General features: G+C 40.8%; 1 protein-coding gene across 2 annotated transcripts in view; it reads right to left on the reverse strand.

Annotated features, from left to right (window-relative positions):
* Positions 1-13401, reverse strand: part of FRMPD2 (FERM and PDZ domain containing 2) — a 122831-nt gene extending 109430 nt beyond the window's left edge. For both annotated transcript variants that reach the window (XM_074374351.1, XM_074374352.1), the window contains exon 1: positions 13283-13401. In XM_074374351.1, the coding sequence (XP_074230452.1) occupies positions 13283-13307 (25 nt within the window). In that variant the 5' untranslated portion in view covers positions 13308-13401. The remainder of the gene's footprint in view (positions 1-13282) is intronic.
* Between the last annotated feature and the right edge of the window lie 8795 nt (positions 13402-22196).

The following is a 22196-nucleotide window of genomic DNA, read 5'->3' on the forward strand; positions in this document are numbered from 1 at the left end:
TAGGATAGATAAATAAATTATAGTACACACACCACACAATGTAATGTTCTACAGCAATGAGATTGAACAAACTACAACTAAATGCATCCAGTAAGTAGAATAATGAGCAAAATAAGCCATGCACGAGGGTATATTCCGTCTGATTCAATCTATATAATTTAAAAAAAAAAAAGGTAAAACTAAATTTTCCCATTAGAAGTCAGGATAGAGGTTACCCTTAGTCAGGGGATAGTGGTGGAGACGGTACAAGTAAGGCTTCTGTCATGCTGGTAATGTTCTGTTTCTTGATCTGGGTGCTGGTTATGCAGGTGTGTTCACTTTGGGAAAATTCATCAAGATGTGCACTTATAATTTTTTGTACTTTTCTTTACTTATCTTTAATGTTAAGAAAAAGCTTTTTAAAAAACTGAGTTCATTAGGTTAGAGGGAAAAGAAAGTCCTGCCAGAGTTGTTTAAAGGAAGCTTAAAGCAAAATTGTTACCGATAGATGCAATTGGTGTTCCAGGTTCTTGTCCCGTCCCAGAAAGAATTCAGAGACAAGATGTAGTGGCTAAAAAAAGGTAAAGTGAGGATTTATTAAAGGATAGATAGTACACTCTCAGGAGAGAGTGGGCAGGCTCAGGTGAGTGGCTGCCCTGAGTTTCTTTGGCAAGTTAGTTACATAGGGTGTAAAGATGAATGGGCGGAATATTCATTGGGGAGGGAAGGGTTGGGGTCATATTCCCTGATTATCATCCCAACTCCACCTTCCCAAAGGGAGGAGGGAATTTTGTCCTTATTTAGTCTGGATCAGAAGTGTCATGGCATCAGTGCATGATGGGTATTTCTGATCTGCAAGGCTAATTTTATTGAAATGAGGGCATAATGAGCGAAAGGTTCAGAAACTGGAAATTCCTGCCTTTTCTCACCTTTCTTTGTTCTTCTCCAGGCCACTTGTCACCCCAAAAAGCATGACCCCTTATCAGCCCATAGGTTCCTGCTTTTCTTTCTTTGCCCAGGGACCCCTGGTGCTTACATGATGTGTGGTTTCCTGCATTTGGCCTGTGCCCCTCCTTTCTGACCAATTCCTGTCATTTGGTCTGTGTCCCCCTTTCTCTGCTCACATCTAGCTATCTGCCTGCTCTAACAAAATGACAGGGAAGTTGAAAATACAGAACTGAGGATAGGAATGCTATGGAAGCACACTAACCAAAAGAAGCTAGCACAGCAATATTAATGAGACAAAAGTCAAATTTTTCTCAAAATCATGACCAAGAAAATCCTTTAAAAAAAATATCAGTCATGAATTTAAATGCACCAAAAATACAAACACAAAATCTATAAAGAAAACATTGACAGAATTACCAGGTAAAATTTATAAAGGGACAGTCATAGGAAGAGATGATAACATATTTTTCTTAGAAATCGGTTAGACAGATAAAATAATGATATTGAAGACTTGAACAATAACATTATTTTTTCTAATAAATCTATGATCAACAAACATGTTTCTGTTATATAAATTATTTCTTACATGATTGGTAAACAGGGGAAATGAAGTCAATATAATATGGAAATAACACTGGTAAACATTTACTTAGTCTTTTTCCTAGAACTGAGATGTTTTGCACCACCAAGTAATAACAACAAGGTCAAGTAACAAAGTTGAATTTAGTAAGCCAATAGGACACTGAACTTCTCTCCCCATTCATTTGTGGTACTCCCTCTTCACGCAGTGCGTTCTTTCACTCTGCTTTGGAAGTATTCTGTCTTAAAGTTTCCTCTGATCTTTGCACATCATTAGCCAAATGTTAAAGTCCAAATATTAAGCATGCAAAATGGTTTGAAATTGCCACAGAACCGTGCTGTGGCATAATTTCTTCTGGCAAGTGTAAGAGGAGACAGGTTTTAGCAATGAAAGAAAAGTGTGAAATTCTAAAGCATTTTTTTCAAATGAAAGAACATGAGACATCCCTTGAGCTACTGAATCAAGGGCATCAACATTGTTGCACACAGTTAGAGACAGTGTGAAAATAAAAGAAAGTTATCTAGCTAGATCAATGGATTACTAGTTCAAAAAAAAAAAATCTAAATGAAGATGAGAAATAAGAATAACAAAGGCAGGGGAAAGCCCAAAGATCAAAGTCAGCAGTTATCAGGGGAAAACTTTTCCATAAATTAAGAAAAATTCTTCACAATATATAAAGACTTTTTTTTATTAAAGCTTAAGTATTTCAAGTATGTTATCCTTTAAAGTTCACAATGGCTGGTTTAGTGGCTTCCAGACCTGGTGTGTTTTCCATAACGCCAGGCTCTCTGGTGAAGCTGAAAATGCAAATGAAGAAGCTGCAAAGACTTTTTACCCAGTGTTAAAACAAAAAATAGTTGTATTATACAAAGCCTTATGAATAAAAGAGTGTGGTGTCGGCATATGAACAGACTAATGGAACAGAATATAAAAGAGAAATAGATCAAATTGAATAGGAAAGTTTAGTAATTTAAATCAATGAGGAAAGATGCATTGACTAGTGAATGATATTGGGACAAGAGTTGCTCATTTGGCAAAAAGTATATTTGGATTCCTAGTTTGTATTACACACAAAATTTAAGATTAATTAAAATACTAAATATTATGTATCTGTTATAGGAGAGAGAGAGGGAGGGGGTAAAGAGAATGAAAGGGAGAGAGAGACTTAGAATATAAAAATGTTGAATTAATTTATAAATAAAATGGTGAAAGCCTTCTTAAGCAAGATAAAAAATTCAAAAATCCATGAAAGACAAGTGATATATTGGACTACATTAACAAATATAAAAGTTTGATATGGAATTTACATGAATTAAGCCTTAAAATATGCAACAGGCAGACTTTCAGTTTCTGCTCCAACATGTGAAGAGTTTGGAAGTCATCACTCTCATCCTAACAATAAGTAAAAAGTTGAACAAATTGAAATCAGCACCTCTTGTTAGGTCTATCAGAGAGCTGAGGTCACAAGGCAAACTGATGTCCCCAAAACTAAAGAGATGGGTGAATACAAGGCCACAGCTTACCATAAACGGAAGTGGCTGGAGTCAGTAACAATAAGGAAAATTTAGACTGCAATTGACAAACTGCAGAGGCTGAAGGTGGACTAGCTTAACAATTAAAAATTCTGTGGGGCCCAGTCTTAAAGGGATCCTGTGTTTTTGTGGGTTTTGTCTCTAGAAGTGCCACCAGATTCTCATGGGGAATATCTGAGAAAAATCCCCTCATGCTTTCCAGCAGGGGAAGAAAAAAATAACCATTTTGAAATAAGCCAAGAGTATTCTGATCTCCCCTGCAAGTGAAGCGACTTTACCAGAGTTTAACAAACCTAAGGGAGGGGAAATACCCAAACCCAATGCCTCTAGTCTTCCTGTCTCACCTCAAGGGAGGAGGAAGCTAAGAAGAGCATGTGAAGGTCACAGCCCAAGAGAACAGACTTACTAAAAGACTGATACCTAATCATAGGATTATAGAACACAATTTCTCCCCACACCTCACCACTACATCAACTCCTATATAATAGCAGAGGATAACTGTGTAAAGAACTGCAAAGATTCTATTTAAGAAGGAGATTTTAGAGAAATCCAAAGACAACAGGGGAGACAAAAGCAAAGATACTAGAAGTTGAAGCCTCAGACACCTAAACCTATAGCAAACAGTACACAGTGTGACTCCTGGCCAGATAAACATAAATGCTCACACTAATGTATCTCAGTTCCTATTACCCATTATGTCATGTCTGGGTTTCAACAAAAAGTTACAACTCATGTATAAAATCAAGAAAAATACACAGAAATACAGCAAGTGACAGAACCAGGCTCAGATACGACAAAGATCTTGAAATTATCATACCAGGAATTTAAAATAGCTCTGAGTAATATGCTAAGGGCTCTAACTGAAAATGTGGACAACATGCAAGAACAGATGGGTAATGTAGTCAGAGAGATGGAAATTATTTTTGAAAATCAAAAGGAAATGCTTACAATCAAAATCATTGTAAGAGAAGTGAAGAATGCCTTTGATGGGCTAATTAGCAGACTGTACACATTTGAGGAAAAAAAAATCAATGACCTTGCAGATATATTAATAGAAACTTCCAAAACTGAAATGCAAAGAGAAAAGAGAATGTAAAAATGGAACAAACTATCCAAGAACTGTGGGGCAACTACAAAAAGTATAACATACATGTAATTAGAATACCAGAAGAAGAAAAGAGATGGAACAGAAAAAACAATTGAAGTAATAAGAGCTCAGGATTTTCCCAAATTGATAACAGACACCAAACCACAGATCCAGGTAGCTCAGAAAATATCAAGCAGAATAAATACCCAAAAAATCAACAAATATGCTTATCAAACTACAGGAAACCAGACACAAAGAGAAAATCTTGAAAGATGCCAGAAGAAAAATAGTAAATAGACAATAGTGATAGATATGGCAGCTTTTAATGCAATATATCAATAATCATTTTAAATGTAAACAATCTAAATACACAAACCAAAAGACAGAAACCGAGAGAAAGTAGATTAAAGAACAATCTCCACCATTTTGTCTACGTGAAACCTACTTTAAATGTAAAGGCACAGACTGATTAAAAGGAAAGAGATGGAAAAAGATACACCATAATAACACAAATCAAAAGAAAGCTGGAGAGTACCTATCTCAATTTCAGGCAAAGCAGACTTTAGAACAAAGAAAACAATTAGTGATGAAGAGGGACATTACATAACAATAAAGGAGTCAATACTCCCAAGAAGACATAACAATCCTTAATGTGTGTGTGCTTAACAAGAGAGCATTCCGTAATTAGAGTCCCCAGATCCAGAACACTGACAACACCAAATGCTGACAAAGATGTGGAGCAACGGGAATTTTCGTTTATTGCTGGTGGGAATGCAAAATGGTACAGTTACTTTGTAAGACAGTTTGGCTATTTCTTACAAAACTAAACTTACTAAACAATCCAGCAATTGTAATCCTTGGCATTTATCCAAAGGAGTTGAAAACTTATGTTAATACAAACACCTGTACATGGATGTCTACAATAACTCTATTTATAATTGCTAATACCTGGAAGCAATCAGGATGCCCTTCAGTAGGTGAGTGGATAAATAAACTGTGGTACAACCAGGCAATGGAATATTATTCAGGGCTGAGTAGAAATGAGCTATCAAACCATGAAAAGATACGGAGGAAATGTAAATGCATATTACTAAGTGGAAAAAGCCAATTTGAAAGTTACATATAGTATGATTCCAATTATATGGCGTTCCAGAAAAGGTAAAACTATGGAGACCGTAAAAAGATCAGTGATTACCAAGAGTGGGGGTGGGTGATAAACTGGTGGAACACAGAAGATGTTTAGGGTAGTGGAATTATTCTGCATGATATTGTAATGGTGGATACATGTCATTTTACATTTGTTCAAACCTATGGAATGTGTAACACCAAGTGAATCCTAAAGTAAACTGTGGACTTTGGGTGATGATGTGTCAATGTAGGTTCATCAGTTGTAACAAATGTCCTATACTCTGGTGAAGGATGTTAATAACAGGGAAGCCTACACATGAGAAGGGGCAGGGAACATACAGGAAATCTCTGTTATCTTCTGCTCAGTTTTACCGTGAACCTAAAACTGTTCTAGAAAATAAAGTCTATTTAGAAAAAAAATGTAATGGGCAAAAGACAGGAAGAGACATTTTACTGAAGTAGGTATACACATGGTAAATAAGCACATTAAAAGATGTTCAACACCACTAGCCGTGAGAAGAAGGAAAATTAAGACTATAACAAGATATCACTACACACCTATCAGAAGAGGAAAAAAAGTGATAATACCAAATGCTAGTGAAGATGCAGAGAAAAAACTGTTAGCAACCAAAATGTCCTTCATCTGGTGAATGGTTAAACAGATTGTGGAATATCCACACTGTGGAATACTGCTCAGCAATGAAAAGCAAGCTGCTGACATCTGCAGTGACTTGGATGGACCTCGAAGGCATTATCCTGAGTGCTCTAAAGGGAAAATCTGTTAACATAAAATAAAATAAAACAAAATAGTAAAGTAAAAATAAATTAAAATAAAATATAAAATAAACATTGAAACAAAGTTCCTGGAGTTAGCATTAATAAGCCAGTTTTTTGGTCCAAGTTCCTCCGGACATTCACTTTGGTCTGGAAAGTGGACTGGGACTTCATGTTTAAACAACCATTTCTGCCTGACACCCAAAGACAAAGAGAGCAGGTTTTTTTTTTTTGTTTGTTTGTTTGTTTGTTTGTTTTTTGGCCTATTGCATCACCCTACCAGCAAGATAAAATGTGAAACAGAGAGAGGTAAGTGCGTTGGCGAAAGTGATCTGTGAATACCAGATAGCGAGAAGGGGTCGTCTGCCTCCAGAGGGGTCCAGGAGCTAGACAAGCCCGGGAGGGCCCCTCTTTAGAGAGAGCTTAATCTCCTCTCACCTTGTAGCGACAGCTAGGAGACCAACCTCTGGCAAAGGGGACTCGAGCAGAGCAGCGACTTTAGTGAGCTCCCGACCGAATGCAAATAGAGAGGTGGTTCACTCTGTCACAAAGCCCGCAAAATGAATACTTTGTTTTAAATGTTCCTCTAGGGGTGAAGCTACATCCTTCAGCCAAAGTTATCCATTCAGAAGAGACCATTACTAATAATGGCCAGAATTTGCAGATGGACTTAGAGATTTAGATGATCATACTAAGTGAAGTAAGTCAGACAGAAAAAGACAAATATCATATGATATCACTTATATGTGGAATCTAAAAAACAGTACAAAGTAACTTATTTACAAAACAGAAATAGACTCACAGACATAGAAAACAAACTTATGGTTAACAAAGGAGAAAGGAGGGGAGAGGGATAAATTAGGAGTTTGGGATTAGCAGATACAAATTACTATATATAAAATAGATAAACAACAGGGTCCTACTGCATAGCACAGGGAACTATATTCAATATCGTGTAATAACCTATAATGAAAAAAGAATAGATGTATGCATAACTGAATCACTGTGCTGTACACCAGAATCTAACACAACATTGTAAATCAACTACACTTCAATAAAAAAAGAAATTAAAATAATAGCTAGAAAAGAAACAGTTCTTAGTTATCTGTATCAAGCTTCACTGATCCAAAAGACCTTGATTTAGCACAGAAAAGAGACATGTGAGAACAGCTGAGGGTTGAAGAAGCAAAAGCTTTTTCTCACCAGACATGCCAAGTGGTTTTAAGAAGAGAATTACAGTCTTAAGCTTCTTGCCTGGGTTTCAGTCACCGTATTTCCCCTTCTAGATTCCTGAGTTTAGAAGCTGCTTCCCGCTGGGACGTCTATAAAGAGCCGTAACAATGAGCTGTGGTAAGGGATGAAGGTCAAGCTGAAAGTGTCTATTTCTGTCCAAAGAGAGAGAGAGAGAAATCTGTGGTAGTAGGCAAGCAGAAAGTGAGATTAAGAAAAATCGTAACAGAAACTGCAAATCTTTATTAAAGCATATGGAGCCCTGTCCATCTCTACAGGTGATCAAGGAGATGCAAGGGGAAACAATCAGGGCGGCCCAATCCATCAAGTTGGCTTCAGCCCTGAGAACACTCAGTGCTTGTGAGGTTGCAATGAAACTGTTCCTCCCAGAGACCTTATTTAGGGTGTGGCCAATTTCAGACAGCTGATTTATAAAGCAATTTGGCAATACTTACCGGGAGCCAAGGGATATCCATCCCTCCTGTCAAGTTATTCCTTGTCTGGGAATTTACACTAAGAATATAACAGAGAAAGGTATATACTCAAAGAGATTTGCCATAGCATTATATGTAATAATAAATCAATGAAATATCAAATGCTGGTGGTCCTCAGGGTTCTTTCTGCCCTAGCCTGTCTCCTCAAATCACTCTACATACTCTGAAGTTACCAACTATCAACCCACCACTTCCGGTCATGTCTTCAGTTCAGACTTCTCTCCTGATGTCCCTCTTGGTGTTTCCAGCTGCCTGTTAGACCATCCCACTAGGATGTGCAAGATTGAAATCATCTTCCCTCCAGCTCCCTATCCAGATAAATGGCACCGCCACCTACCCAGCTAGTCAGGCCAAAACTTCAGGCATCACTCTTCTCTCCAGTCCCTCAACTGCCCATCCTCTTAATCCTTACCTTCAGAATCTCTCTCAAGTACATCCATTTCTCCCCAGCCCCCCTGCCACTGTCCTGGTCTAAGCTCCCAGCATTCTCCCACCTGATCGACCACTGTATTCTCCAAATGGTTTCCTCACATCCAGTCTTACTACCCCAATCCATTCTCCATTCTGCAGAGACCTTGTTCTCAAACACAAATCTCACTGTGTTACTCCTTCAGCAGCTTTCCATTCTCCACAGGATCATTTCAGGTTCCAAACTCCAGACCAAGGCTTTTGGGACCTCCAGTCCACCCCTCCAGACTGATCTCCGACCACTTCCTGTTGTCTCTCTAGCCCTTCTCCAGGCTTCTGATGCATCGCCCTCTCTCACTGCCTGTCCTTCCCACTGGCTGCGTGGGGACACTCCCACCTGGAGCTCCCTTTTCCCCATAGGCTGAATGACCGAGGAAATCAATGAATGACCAAGTGGGAGCTGCCCGGACTCTGTGACCAGCATCACACAGAAATGATACTGATACAGAAAATAAATGAAATACTTGGATGATACCTTTTTTTTTAATGTCTGACACATTTCTTTAATAGCCAAACATCTTTTTATTCCTCTTTAAATCTATGAAAGGGGAAGTTCTGATGGGGGAAGTTTAAAATGTACCCTTGACTGACACCAGCCCGCCACAAACTGGTCCTTTTCCAGCATGCTCCAGATCACCTTCCTGCTTTTCTTCACTGCCCACTCTATTTCCAATGACTTTAGGCTATTCCAATCATTTTAACTCAAGGAAATATATGAAGCAGGAGGTTTACAACTAAGGCAAGAAAAATCAGGGCAATTAGCAACAGAGCTGCCAGTGACCAGGCATAAAAATGAAGACCAAGTCTGGGGAAGCGGAGTTAGCCAGTCTCGGGGAGGAGAGGTGTGGGAGGAGAGCAACTAAAAACACTGAGCTCCAGGCCAAGAAACTCAGAAGGAAAATGAGAAAGAGTGTGGTGGCTGAGCGGGCAGGTTCTAAAGTCCAGTTGGACTGACCCTCATCTACCCTGGGCAAAGTAGTTTTTGTCTTTATTCGTGTGTAACATGGCTTATTGAGTCTGACACATAGTAGCGTCTTATAATAGCTTCTATTTATATTACTGAGTATACAGTGAGGGCAGGGGGTAGGGTAGGGACAAACCCACAAAACTAGGACTTGAGAACAGAAATGGCTTCATCAGTGGAGCTGCAGATGGCCTTGGGCCAGGCTGTACACAGCAATCTTTGCTACTTAGAGTCCGGTCCCTCAAACCAGCCACACTGGCATCACCAGGGAGCTTATCAGAAATAGACTCGGGACCTCCCCAGGCTTCCTGAGTCAGAATCTGCATTTTAACAAGACCAGTGGGGATCACTGAGTGGTTCATCTAATCGTTACAAGCTACAGAGCACTGCCCTGGTTCCATCAGCTTGTTTGGAAGAACCAGCGACAGGCAGGCAATGGCTACAGCCACCTAAAATGTGGAGGTAGATTACGGTGTTGAGTAACCAAGGAGACCCATACCTGGGGCTTGTCAGTGCTCCAGGGAACCTGGGTAACTACTCACTTAGATCAAAGAAAAGGAATTTAGTGAAGATATTATCAGAGGATGAGCTGAGGCCATAAACCAGGTGGGCTTGTGTGGTCTGGACACAAAAGCTATGGATGGGAGGGATCTGCAAAAGGGGATGATGCGGGGATGGCGACCAGCAGGGCACGGGCCAGGGACAGCACTGGAGTCTTTCCAGGAGGGTTTACATGGCTTTCCTGATATTTTTAGGCTAAAAACACTTTGTAGAGAGTAGCATTACATTCATTTTATAATAGGGCGAAGTCAACACTACATCAAAAATAAAAGGAACTCAAGAGGTCAGCCTTTAGCCTAATATATTATTATTCCCTATAGCCCAAATATTTGTTAATTGAAATAATTACAATAACATTCACTTCTTGGATGCTTTTGTATGACTATGTCACAAAGGTTCTCACCCCTTTTAGCTTGTCTTGTTTACACTAATGGACAGAAAAACAGCAGGTTGCATTAAAGGACATTTTAGAGTAAAAAATAAAATAAAAATGAGAGGATCAATGCACAATAACTTAGCCAAAATAAGTTTCACTGAGTGCTGATGAGCCGGACCTGGAGGTTTAGATGCTGGGAATTCAAACAGGATCCCACCAGGGGAGTGAGCACGGTGTCTGCAGGCATTTGAGGTCCAGTGACATCTCTTGAAGGCTGCAAACCTCCCTCATCCTTCTCTGTTCTGTATTTAAATCACAGTCATCTTTCCATATTGGTCTTCTCAAAGAGTCCAGCACTGACTTGCACCTTGAATCCATTCCTGTATTTCTTATTTTGATAAGTGATACAGTTACCCACAAAGAGAAGCAGGTAACCTTAATTCCTGTCTTTACATCCCCTTCTCCCATCTACACTAATCATATTCCCATCCCCATGGATTCTGCCTCTTTAAAACTCTCTAGCACCCTAGGATGTGCTGAAGAAGGCTCCTACTGACCTGTGAGAGCCAATTATTTATAATCTCCAGAAATTTTGCAAGCTCGTTGCAGCCATTATAAAAAATTAAGTTATAGAAACTTCCAATTAAATAAATTATATTAATAATGTCCTCAGAATTCACCATGTCCTCATTAATTTACTATATACTATGTTGTCTATGCCCTTGAACTTATTTAAATCAATTGCATGCATATGGTAGAAATTACACATAATGGTATGCTGGTGCATATCTCTTTCAACTTTGTGCTCAGTGATATCACATTGGGAGCTTAGAATTGGCCATAGTGGGAGTACTTATACCAAAGAAATTGGCAAAAGCTACAAATCAGGGCTTGCTTTGTTGTTTTGTTGATTGTCTGGGCTGTGGACAAGAAAAAGGTTGTCTGCCATTCCTGTAAACAAAGAATGCTAGTCCATCATCAAGCCATCAGCCACTGCAGCCACTCCCAATGGTGGTCCCTGAGGGGATTCAGGATGGAGAGAAAAAGGATACTGGCCCTAGATAGTTAAGATGTATATCAAAGGAATACAGTTCAGTGAGCCCAGACTCCTGCATAGAAAAGCACTAAAATCATTAACTTGACATGTCTGTCGTGATTAGCAGTAATCCTTTGATGTTTGACTACATGTGTGTTTTTGTTTTTCTTTTCAGCAAAAACTCCTATATTTCCTGGCTGCTCCCTTACCTCTTTGAGCTATCTGAGAGGCTGCCTCCCTTGGCTATAGTCCCTCAGTAATGTCCTCGAATAAAATATAATTCTCAACTTTTAGGTGGTGCATTTTTGCAGTCAACAAGACTTAAGAAAACGATAAAGAAAATATTAACAATGTAGATTAAATCCAAAAATGTGTCATGTCTGCAGCTATTACATGGTAAACAGAACAAAAATTTGAGGAAATATTCTCCCAGAATTCAAAACTGTTGTCCTGTTCAGCAAAAAAGTCACTTGTGTCATTGACAAATGAATGGAATTAACTCATTCACCTTCATTGCTTAACTTTCTTCTTACTTGTCAATGTAAACAAAAATATCGGTTAATGTTGGGACTACACTCATCAGTCAATTGCAAACATAGGGTGACTAAGGATACAAGAGTTCAACAAAAATCAGTGGATGCATTCCATGAGAATCAGCTGGCTATACACACTTGGCAGTAAAGAGTATTGTATATTGACACATCCTTCACAACAATAACGCTTGTAGGGAACTTATATACGTATGTATGCATGTTTGGTTTTTTTTCACAGTGTTGGCAGCACCTGCTTGGAGGTTCTCTACATCCCCACTGCGGTTTCCTTAGCTTAGGCTATCCATCATTATTTCAGGCTCACTCTCTCCAATCCCATGCCCATATTACCACCAGAATAATCTTTCTAATATTTAAAGGCAATCACGACATCCCCCTCATTAAAATAATCAATGGCCCTCCAGGACCTTCAGGAAGAAAGACAAACTTTATAGAAGGCCTTCCTTGATCTGCCCTATTCACCTCTGAAGCCTCCTTTCTTATCAGATGTTCACACTCACACTTCACTGAAGTTATGCCAAAGTGCCTGCTGTTCCCAGAATATGCTTTATTGGTGCCACTAGGCCTTTGCACATGCTTAATTTTTCCTAGGATGCCTTTCCCCAACTCCTCCTCTCCCACCTCCTGCTAATTCCCACCTAGCATTCAAACAGTGCTCAGACAGAATCTCTTCCAGAAGCCTGTGCTTTGGCACTTGCTACCACCATAAGCTGTTGTGCAGGTCCACCTCTCTGGCTCCTCTACTCATCTGGAAGATCTTCTGAGCAGAGAGGTGTCCCCACCACCTAGCATCCAGCCTGGCACCCAGGAGATACTTAGTACGTGCTTATTGAATTGATAAGCTAATTGATTAGTTTCAGCTAAGAGCCTACAGCAAATCACAGGATCTAGCCAGTAGATATTCATCTCTGAATTCAATTGTTGCTTTAAAAAAAGGTTATTTAAAGTGTAGAAAAGATCCAACTGAGTTTTTTCTTTCCTTTAGGCATACCGTATAAAACCAGATGAATCACTGACATTTTTTTTTCTTTCTTTTTTTCATTGTTTTCTGGAAGTCAACTAGACATGGCCTGAGACTCTACCTTAAACCAGTGACCTCCTGTAAGGAATGACCAAAACACTCATTCCTGAAAAAGAGTGACAGCTATCATTTACTGGGCTAGTCGTATGCTCCCAGCACTAGCGCTGAGCCCCTTACATATGTCACCCTATGTATCTTCAACATTGCTGTGAAGTGTGTACTAGTATCCCCATTTAACAGATGACAAAACTGAGTCTCAGGAAAGTTAAAGCATCTGTTTGAGTTTGCACAGATGTTGAACAGCCAAGTGGTGATTCAAACAAGAATTGGTCTGACTCTAAACTCCAAGTTATCTCATTCTCTACTCATTAAAAGCAAATCAGTCCCTACTAGTAGCCTGGAACAAATCATGCTCCCGACAACACTGCAAAGAGACTTTGACACAGAGCCTACCCCAGCTGAGCTTTTCTTATTCCTGATACCCAGACCCAGTGAATGGGTTTGCCCTTCCATTGATCCAGATAGGAGAAAAGTGAATGAGGCCAAGGAGTACCTGGGTCCTGTGTCAAAGGCTGCATCCAAAAAGTCTCCGTGACGGTCTAGGCCTTCATCATGGACAGCTTTCCAACAACGAGCAGGGATCTTGTCTCTCCACTCAGCTGCCACTGTCGCCTGTGCTGCTGTCTTTGTTGACTGTTTGTTACTAAGCACTTGGTGGCCCAGCGAGTGAGTCAACAGAGGCTCTGCCCGTTCTGGCTGCTGGCTCGCATGCCCTGAGCCCTGTGCAGACTCTGGCCAGTTAGCAGGCAGAGCCACCCAGCAGCCTGCATCCTCAAATCCGGTGATCCGCGAGAGAGCCTGTAAGAGCTCAGCTGGATTAGGTGCCACTGAAGGCAATGGGATTGGGACTCAGCAGGGGGCTTTTACAATGATGTCACTTTATCTCCTGGTCCAACCAAAAGAAAGAGCCCTGCAAGGAACCAGGGGCCGGCCAAGAGCTGAGCCTTAGTTAGTTTCTGTAACTCAACCATTCTCCATGCCCTTTGGGCCTGCACCGAAAGGACAGAGCAACATGCAAGATCATAATGAGAAACGATGACCTGGAGCTGCCAGTCGGAAGGCAAGAGGAATGTGGTTGTGATCACCACATACACACACAACAGCATCATCATCGTCGTCATAACAGGACAGAAGGAAAATTTGGGAGGTGACAAATATGTTTGTGGCACAGATTGTAGTGATGGTTTCACGCATATACACTGATCTCCAAACTCATCCAGTTGTATAGGTTAAATATATACTGCTCTCTGTGTGTCAATCACCCCTCGATAAAATGTTTTCTTAAAAAATAGGAATGTGGTTGGAGAAAAGGGAAGAGGAATCCTCACACTCTCTGGTGCTCAGGTTCAAAAGTCAGCAGGGAGAGGGAACAGCAAGCATTAGAGTGATCATATCTCTGCAGAGCTAAGGGTGAAAGAACAGCTCTCCAGAGCCCTTTAAATCAACAGCAGTTTTAAAGTGGTGAGACTTTAAAAAAAAAAAAAAGAGACACCATGCATTTTACTTTATATACTGACCAAAAAATAAAATAATGACGTTTGATGAAACCTAGGGCTTGGTGAGGGCATGGTTGGTGAGAAGTCCCATATGCCAGGATTGGGAATATAGATTAGTGCAAACTCTCAGCAGGGGCATTTGGTGATATTCATCAAAACTGAAAATGTACATGTCATTTGCAAATCCAGCTGTGAGGAACTGACCCCATGAACAGTTTCACAAAAGTTCACTCAAGCATATGAAAAAGATGCTCACTGCCATGTATTTTTGTAATAGTGAAAAACTAAAAACCGCTGAAGTGTCCACCAACAGTGGACAGATAAACTGTAGTTCACACACAGTGGCAAACTAACTACACACATAGCTTTGCAAAGGAGGCACGTAGATACGTGTGTGCTGGCATTCAACACTTGCAAGGAAATCTTTCAAAAAACAAAAGGTGCAGCCTGTATGAAATTCCTCCTAGTGTAAATACATGTATAATAAATATGCATTATATTCATATCCTATATGTATAATATATACGTTTTATATGTATGTGTATAATACACAATATATGTTATATATAAAATATACAATATATGTATAAAATATGTATTCTTTACATTATATATAGCATTATATACATTGTACTTTATATATATTCTTTAACTAGAAGGAATCACTAGAAACTTAATAGTAGTTGCTTTGGGGAGAGAGTGTTTGAGTTATTAGTCATTAGTTGTTACATATTCAGGGAAATTATTGTCCATTTCTGGATTTTTACCCCTTGTACCCTTGTGTTCTATTGCTTTAAAAAAAAACTAATAAACATTGTATAATGTTTTACAAAATTTATCTTTTTCCTACTTAAAGCTACTTGCCCTCCACACTAGCTAGTAAAGCATGTTACAAGTTACAATAATTGCAACCATCTTGTGCTATTTCTCCCAAATTTGTCAACTCATCAGATTTAAATGGGAACTTGATTAAATGTAGATTTCCCAGCACCACCCCAGACCTGCTGAACCTTAACCTCTGGGGAAGAGTCAAGGACATCTGCATTTTAGCAAAGGCCAGGTCATTTTTATTTAGTAATTTATTCAGGTCAACCATGTACAAATGAAGAACCTGAGTTCCCCAAGGGGAAAGTGAACCCTGGGGTCATGCGGCTGGTTCATAGCTGAGCAGAGAGCAACTGACGGTCAGTAAATCACTGACACCCAGGCTCGTGCAGCAGCTTAAAGTCACCAGTGATTCACCTCTTTGTTACAAACATTAGCACAGTAATCACCTCCTATGGTTACCTCTGTTAAGATTTCTTTCATTCAAATTAAAGCAAGGAAAAATCCTAATTCAGTACCGAAATTTTTGAATTTGCATATCTGTAAAAAATTCAATTGTTTCACTTTCAAGAACCACGTTAATCCATATTTACATACAGTTTTTGAAAGCAGGATAATATAATCAAGTAGAATTCAACACTAAAACGAATTCCCAGTTATGCCTCTTATTTTATGCTTTATATCAAGGTCCAATGTTGAAATTGTCAGAAATAGAAAATTAATTAAATCTAAAATAATAAAGTTATATTATTCTAAACAGAATCCAGGGCCTCTCATTGCTGCTGAGAATATGAAAATGGCACGGACACCCTGGAAAACAGTTTGGCAGTTTCTTTAAAAAACTAAACATGTCTTTGCCAGTAATTGAACTCCTGGGCAACTATCCTAGAGAAATTAAAACTTCTGTCCACATAGAAACTCATATATAGTTGTTTGTCAGTTTTCTTTACAACAGTCAGAGACTGTTAACAACCAAAGTGTCCTACAGTAGGTGAATGGTTTAACAAACTGTCCATGGAATCCTACTCAGCAGTAAAAAAGAAGGAACCATTGGTCCGTGCAACATGCGAATGGATCTCAAGGGCATTATGCTGAGTGGAAAAAGCCAAAGGGTCACATATAGTACGACTCTCTATATATGACATTCTTGATATGACAAAATATAATTATAGAGATGGAAATCAGGTTAGCGTCTGCTAGGGGTCAGGGATAGGGGTGGGTGATTATAAAGGAATACCATGAGGGAAATCTTTGGAGTGATGGACTAGTTCTGCATCTTGCTTGAGGTGGTGGTTATTCAAAGGATGTGCAGTTCTTCCCATCCCCAAATGCCTAGCCAGAATCTATCTCCTGTAGCCTCGGTTCACTTGGCTGCCTCCATAGGGTCCAGGAGGCATCTTTCTTGCTCCTCTACTTGTCTTACATCCTCCTTCCAAAACCTGAGCCTCTTTGAGACATGCGACAAGATGCTCTGCTACCCTTCTGCCATCACCTATTCACTCCTAAGAAGTCCCCAAGTCAGACTCAGGCAAGAAGACCCACTCTGCTCTCCTCTCAAGGCACTCTCCCCAATGGCTGAGACATCCATGGACCAGGGGTTCATACTGATCAGCATCTGTGCCCCTCTTCTGGGCTTTCTTCCAAGTGCCCTGCTCTTCAGCCTAGGACCCTAACTGCTACCCACATAGAACATTTTCCCTTTATCACTCTGGTTCCCCTTTGGTTCTCTTTATAGCAGTTATAATTTTTTACTTTAATAGGATATTTTATTTGTCAACTTGTTTATTTTCTATCTCCAAACTGACAGATGTAAGGGACATGATCCATCTTGCTTAGTGCTTGCAGGAAATTTTCAGCTGCATGTGACAGATGAAACCATAAAAAATGACTTAGACAATCAAGGACATCTGTGTTTTCATGCAAATGTACATTCAGCAGTTCAACAATGTCAGAGCCCTGGGTTGGCACTTCCCTTCATGCTGAAGAATGGCTGCTGCAGCTCCAGCCTTCACATCCTAACCCAACCAGCTCAGAGGGGACAGAAAGGACTTCATCCCCTCAAGTCTCTCTGGAATCTTTCTCTGAATCCTAGCCAGTTTCTTTTTTAAGATTGTCCAGATGAAGTCATGGGGCCACTGCTCACCCAAAGTGGAAAGGATGAGGATGATTGGCTCTGATCAGACACGATTTCTCGCTGGGGAGGACAAGCCCATCTTTCCAGAGCACCTGCTTCCTGATATATGGCAAAAACATGGGCCCTGAGATGAAGGAAAACTGAGCTGTGTGTCTAGTGGGTGAAAAACCAAGAATGTCTGCCACAATGCTGCACCCCCAGCACCCAGAACAGGCCCTGCTCAGAACAGATGCCCACTAAATACACACTGATTGGATGATGGAATATCTGTGCCCTTACAGACTAAAAGTGACAGACACAGGACCCAGACAGCACCCACGATGATGCTATAGAGATGTCTCTCTTTGGCCTCAGCTCACTAGTCTCTCAGAGCAACCTTATGAGGTCAATGTTTTTTGCTATTTTTCAAAGAAGATGATTAAAGTTCAGGGAAGTTAACTGAGTTGGGTAAGGTCACCCAGCAGGGAAGTGGATATGGTGATCAAACCCATGGAGAATTCCAAAAGCAGCAGAAATTGCACTCAAGAGCATGGGAATGATTGATGATAAGAGGTCTTACCGAGGAGCAGGACCAGGAGTCACTAGTTTAATGAGAGTTTCCTGTGTGTCAGTGCTTTTTATCACACAGTATATGATTCCAGATGCATACACCCTAGGGAGTGGGAAGTATTAACCCCATCTTACAGATTTAGGAAACTGAGGCTCAGAGAAGTCAAACAATTTGCCCAAGGACACAGCTATAGCAGATGATAGAGTTAGGATTTGAATTCCAGTCAGACTTCGAAACCTGTGTTCCTTCCACTGGAAGAACCAACACAAGGGAAAGCCTTGGCGAGGTAGAGAGGTCACTCTTTCCTTGAGATGTGGGAGGGAGAAAAAGGATGAGTGAAAGGCATGGAAATGTTGAGACCAACAGAGGGAATTTGAAACGTCTCATGTCAGATGGCTTCCATCCTTCCAGGAAAGCAGCACTCAAAGTCATCTGCATGATGAGATTCAGATTGGAAAATGGAAACGATTTGGAGCGAACACTGGGAAGACCAAGATGGTGACCAGTTCGGGAGGAATAGAGAAGGTACTGAGCAGCAGGTGGACCCAAGGGGCTGGGCTGTGCAGAGGGTCAGAGAATCAGGAAGGCCAGGGGCAGGTCCAGTGAGGGAGCGGGTGACTGGGACAAGGCAGGGACAAATGCCAAAGCCTGGCTCAGTCCCTAATACTGCATGTCCTGTTGGTGGGGGAGGGCAGGGATTTTTTTTAAAGATCGGACACCCAGGTTTCAAACCTGGGCAGTGGGTACAGCTCAGTGGTAGAGCATGTGCTTAGCATGCACGAGGTCCTGGGTTCAATTCCCAGTATCTCCATTAAAAAAAAAAAATTGGATTGGATCAAATCTGGAGCAGATGGTACCTGGGTAACTTTTGAAGACGAATGAGCAGAAAAGAAGCTTTGTGTACAGAGAAAGGAAGATCCTGATAAAGGTCATGAAAGGGGCCGTTCCCGGGCCAGGCAGTGCTGAGAAGGACAGGACTAGGCCAAGCTGGGTCTGTATGTACAGAACAGACTGGGAGGGCAGGGGCCTGGTGGGGTTGGGGCGGAGCAGTGGACAGAGCCAACCGAGACTGGCAGATCAGCCAGAAGTGTCAGCGCAGGAACTGGGACCTGCTGCCTTACTTACCGACCTCAGGGCCGCAGTTCCAGCTTCTGCCAAACTCACCTGTCAGGTACATAGCCATCTCACAGATGTACGTTGATTTAGCATGACTGACCTTGGTAAGTGTGGCTACTGCCTGCTTAGAAAAAAGGCAGCTGGGTTTTTCTTTGAAACATAATTGAAAGGAAGGCACACCCTTGGCTATGATTCCCATGGCAAGGTCCTATGGTCCAACCCTGGAAGTCACGAGAAGGAGGCTGAGGGAGGGTCCTCATGGCCCACGCAGGACCACCCACCTCAGGGCCAGGTTCTGTGGATGCAGACACCTTTTCCCTGCCCATGATGGTTTGGGTGGCTCCCCTCTCAGGTGCAATGAGTTAAATGGAACACTCTGGCCTAGGAGGAAAAGAAGACAAGTCCGGAGCTCAGAGACAGAGCAGCAGTGAGTTGGGGCCAGAATCCACTGAAACCAGCTCTGAAGACAGAAGAGGAGCAGACAAGGGCCCTCAGTGTGCAAACAGATGGAGATGATCGCAGGTCAAGGCCACCCAAGGTGAAGCTTGAAGACCCGGAGGTCCTGTGTCCTTTCTTCCTGTGGCAACAGGCAAGGTGCCAGCTGCTGGCAAGGTGCTAGGAAGAGACAAATGATGCTTTGAGAGCCCAATCAAAAAAATAAACACCAAATTCAGGAAAGGGGCCCATGGGCAGGTGCCTTCTCTGCACTGAGAAGGTAGGCTTTGCCAGGGCTGACCCTTTGTCGTTGCTAACTTCCACATGGCAAGGAGAAGTAGACCCTCTGGATTTGTCCATGAAGAAAGGGCCCCAGCACGCAATCTTCCCACCACTTCTTGCTCAAGTGTTTTCTTTGGTGAATGAGGTGGATTTCATTCAAAAATGGCCCACGATGGGTTTGGCTTATACACAGTCTGTTCTGATAGTGCTGCTCTTGGCTCAACAGATGAGAAGGTGGGGGCTTGCTGCGCGGCTCTGGGCCACACACACAGCTGTACCGCCCCAGCCTTCCTGCGCCTTCCATGGCCCACCCATCTGGGGAAGAGAAATTCTGCCTCTGCTGGTCTTCTCCCAGCTCCTGCTGTAGGCTCCATTCTGCCTGAGTTTTCCATTCACAGACTGATGCCTGGCCTGAAAAAAAATAGAACAAGAATGAAGCTTATCTCTATCACTCAATTGCCCCTTCATTCATTTATCCCACCACCCAAAGGCCCCCGGAATCTGGATGAGTACCTCTCTGCTAAAATGGAATGATTGTGAGAATTAAATGAGCAAGGACATGGGTGTCTCTGGTATATTTTATGTGCTCAATACAGGTTATCAGTATTATTATTCCTGTTTACATTATCATCTATATTATTTCCTCAAATATTTACCAAAATCAACTCTGCAGCAGGCACACTTTTTATAGAGTGCAAAGAAAAATGGTATGTGAGACCTGTGTTTAACCAGTTTAGGGCTGGAGAGGTCTGCAACACCACCCCCCTGTATCTACTTCGGGAGTCTATTACCTGTAAGAAAAAAAAATATATATATATATTTTTTTTTTAATGGAGGTACTAGGGATTGAACCCAGAACCTCATGCATGCAAAGCGTGTGCTCTACCACTGAGCGATACCCACCTCCCTTCCCTGTAAAAAATATTTTAAATAAACCATTTCTTTTAGAAATCTAAGAATTCTTTATATTCTCTTGGGTCATGGGCTCTATGTCGATATGAAAGGGCTCACCCAAACGTGGGGAGGTGGCCATAATCAAAGAGGGAGTGGGGCTCATTGTCTTGGATATTTTCTTTTGCCCTTGTCAAGTTGCTAAAAAGAAAGGCTTCCAAGAGCAATGGCAGGGCAGTCCCATATCCAACGGTGCAGACCCAGCATGCGGCATCCCACCGGTGACTGCGACACCTGCTGGTCACTACTGGAACCACACACAACTGCCTCTGTCTTGAAAGGCCATAGTTCTTCATCAGGCTGAACTTGGACACTTCTTCCTCCTTCTAGCCTTAAAGACAAGCATTTCTAAGCCAAAGCACAGGCTCCACCATTCTGGGAACCTCCCTCCACCTGCCCAGGGCCTGATAATCAATTTGACAGGGCCAGGGGCTGGAAAGGCCATGGTGGCCAGAGTGATGGCAAAGAGGTAACGTGTGTGGGAGATGATGAAGAGGAGAGGCAGTAGTTTAAAGGTGTTTAAGATGCCCTGTTTGGAAAGAGTGTTGGAGAGAGGGTAAAAGAAGAATGGAAGGATTCTTTCCAATGCCAAGGCAGAATAGGGTTCTAGTCCTAGTTAAGAATTTGATGGTAATTGCATTAAATCTTTAGATAAATCTAAGGAGAATGACATCTTTGCAATTCCGAGTCTTCCAATTCACCAACATAGTATGTCTCTCTCCATATTTAAGTCTTCTTTAATGCCTTTCAATCAAGTTTTATAAATTTTTTCATAGAGGTCTTTTGCATGATTTGTTAGGTTTATACCTGGGTACTCCAAATTTTTATGCTATTTTAAAATATCTTTTAATACACATAGTATCTTAGTATTTATTTAATAAATAGTACTAAATAAAATAAAATATAATTTACTATTTATTTTATTATGCTTATTCTTGGTATATATAGAAATATAATTAATTTTATACATGGTTTACTTTCCTAAACTTATTAATTATAATAATTAATCTGTAGAGTCTCTTGGATTATCAACATGTATCTACATATAGTTCCTGAACAGTGACAGTTTGGATCCTCATATCTTTTATTTCTTGCTTGTTTATCATATTGGTAAGGGCATAGTGTATAATATTAATTAGAAATGGAGATGGGTTTGCTCATTTGATTTCTGAATTCAGAGGGAAAGTCTTCAACATTTTGCCATGATGATGTTTGTTGTTTTGAGTAAACACATAGTAATGTGTAAGGAAATTATCTTCTATTCAGAGTTTGCTTAAAATTTTACCAGGAATGAGTTTTTAAAAATCAAACAGTTTTTCAGAATCTATTAAGATGATCATGTGATATTTCCCCTTTCACCTGCTACTGTAGTTGATTATTTCAATTGATTTTCTAATGTTAAATCACCATTCCTGAGATAAGCTCAACTTGGTCATGATGAGTTATCCTTTCTATACATTACTGGATTCAGTCTGCTAATATTTTGCCTAGAAATTTTGCATTAATATTTATGTGAATTTAGCTTATTTTCTTTTCTTTATTGACCTTCTGAGTTATAAAGGTTATGATAGCCTCATAAAGTGATTTGGTAATATAATAAGAGAATTATTTGTTCCTT

Source organism: Camelus bactrianus, chromosome 11 (genome assembly GCF_048773025.1).
Source record: "Camelus bactrianus isolate YW-2024 breed Bactrian camel chromosome 11, ASM4877302v1, whole genome shotgun sequence".
NCBI classification, from domain to species: domain Eukaryota; kingdom Metazoa; phylum Chordata; class Mammalia; order Artiodactyla; family Camelidae; genus Camelus; species Camelus bactrianus.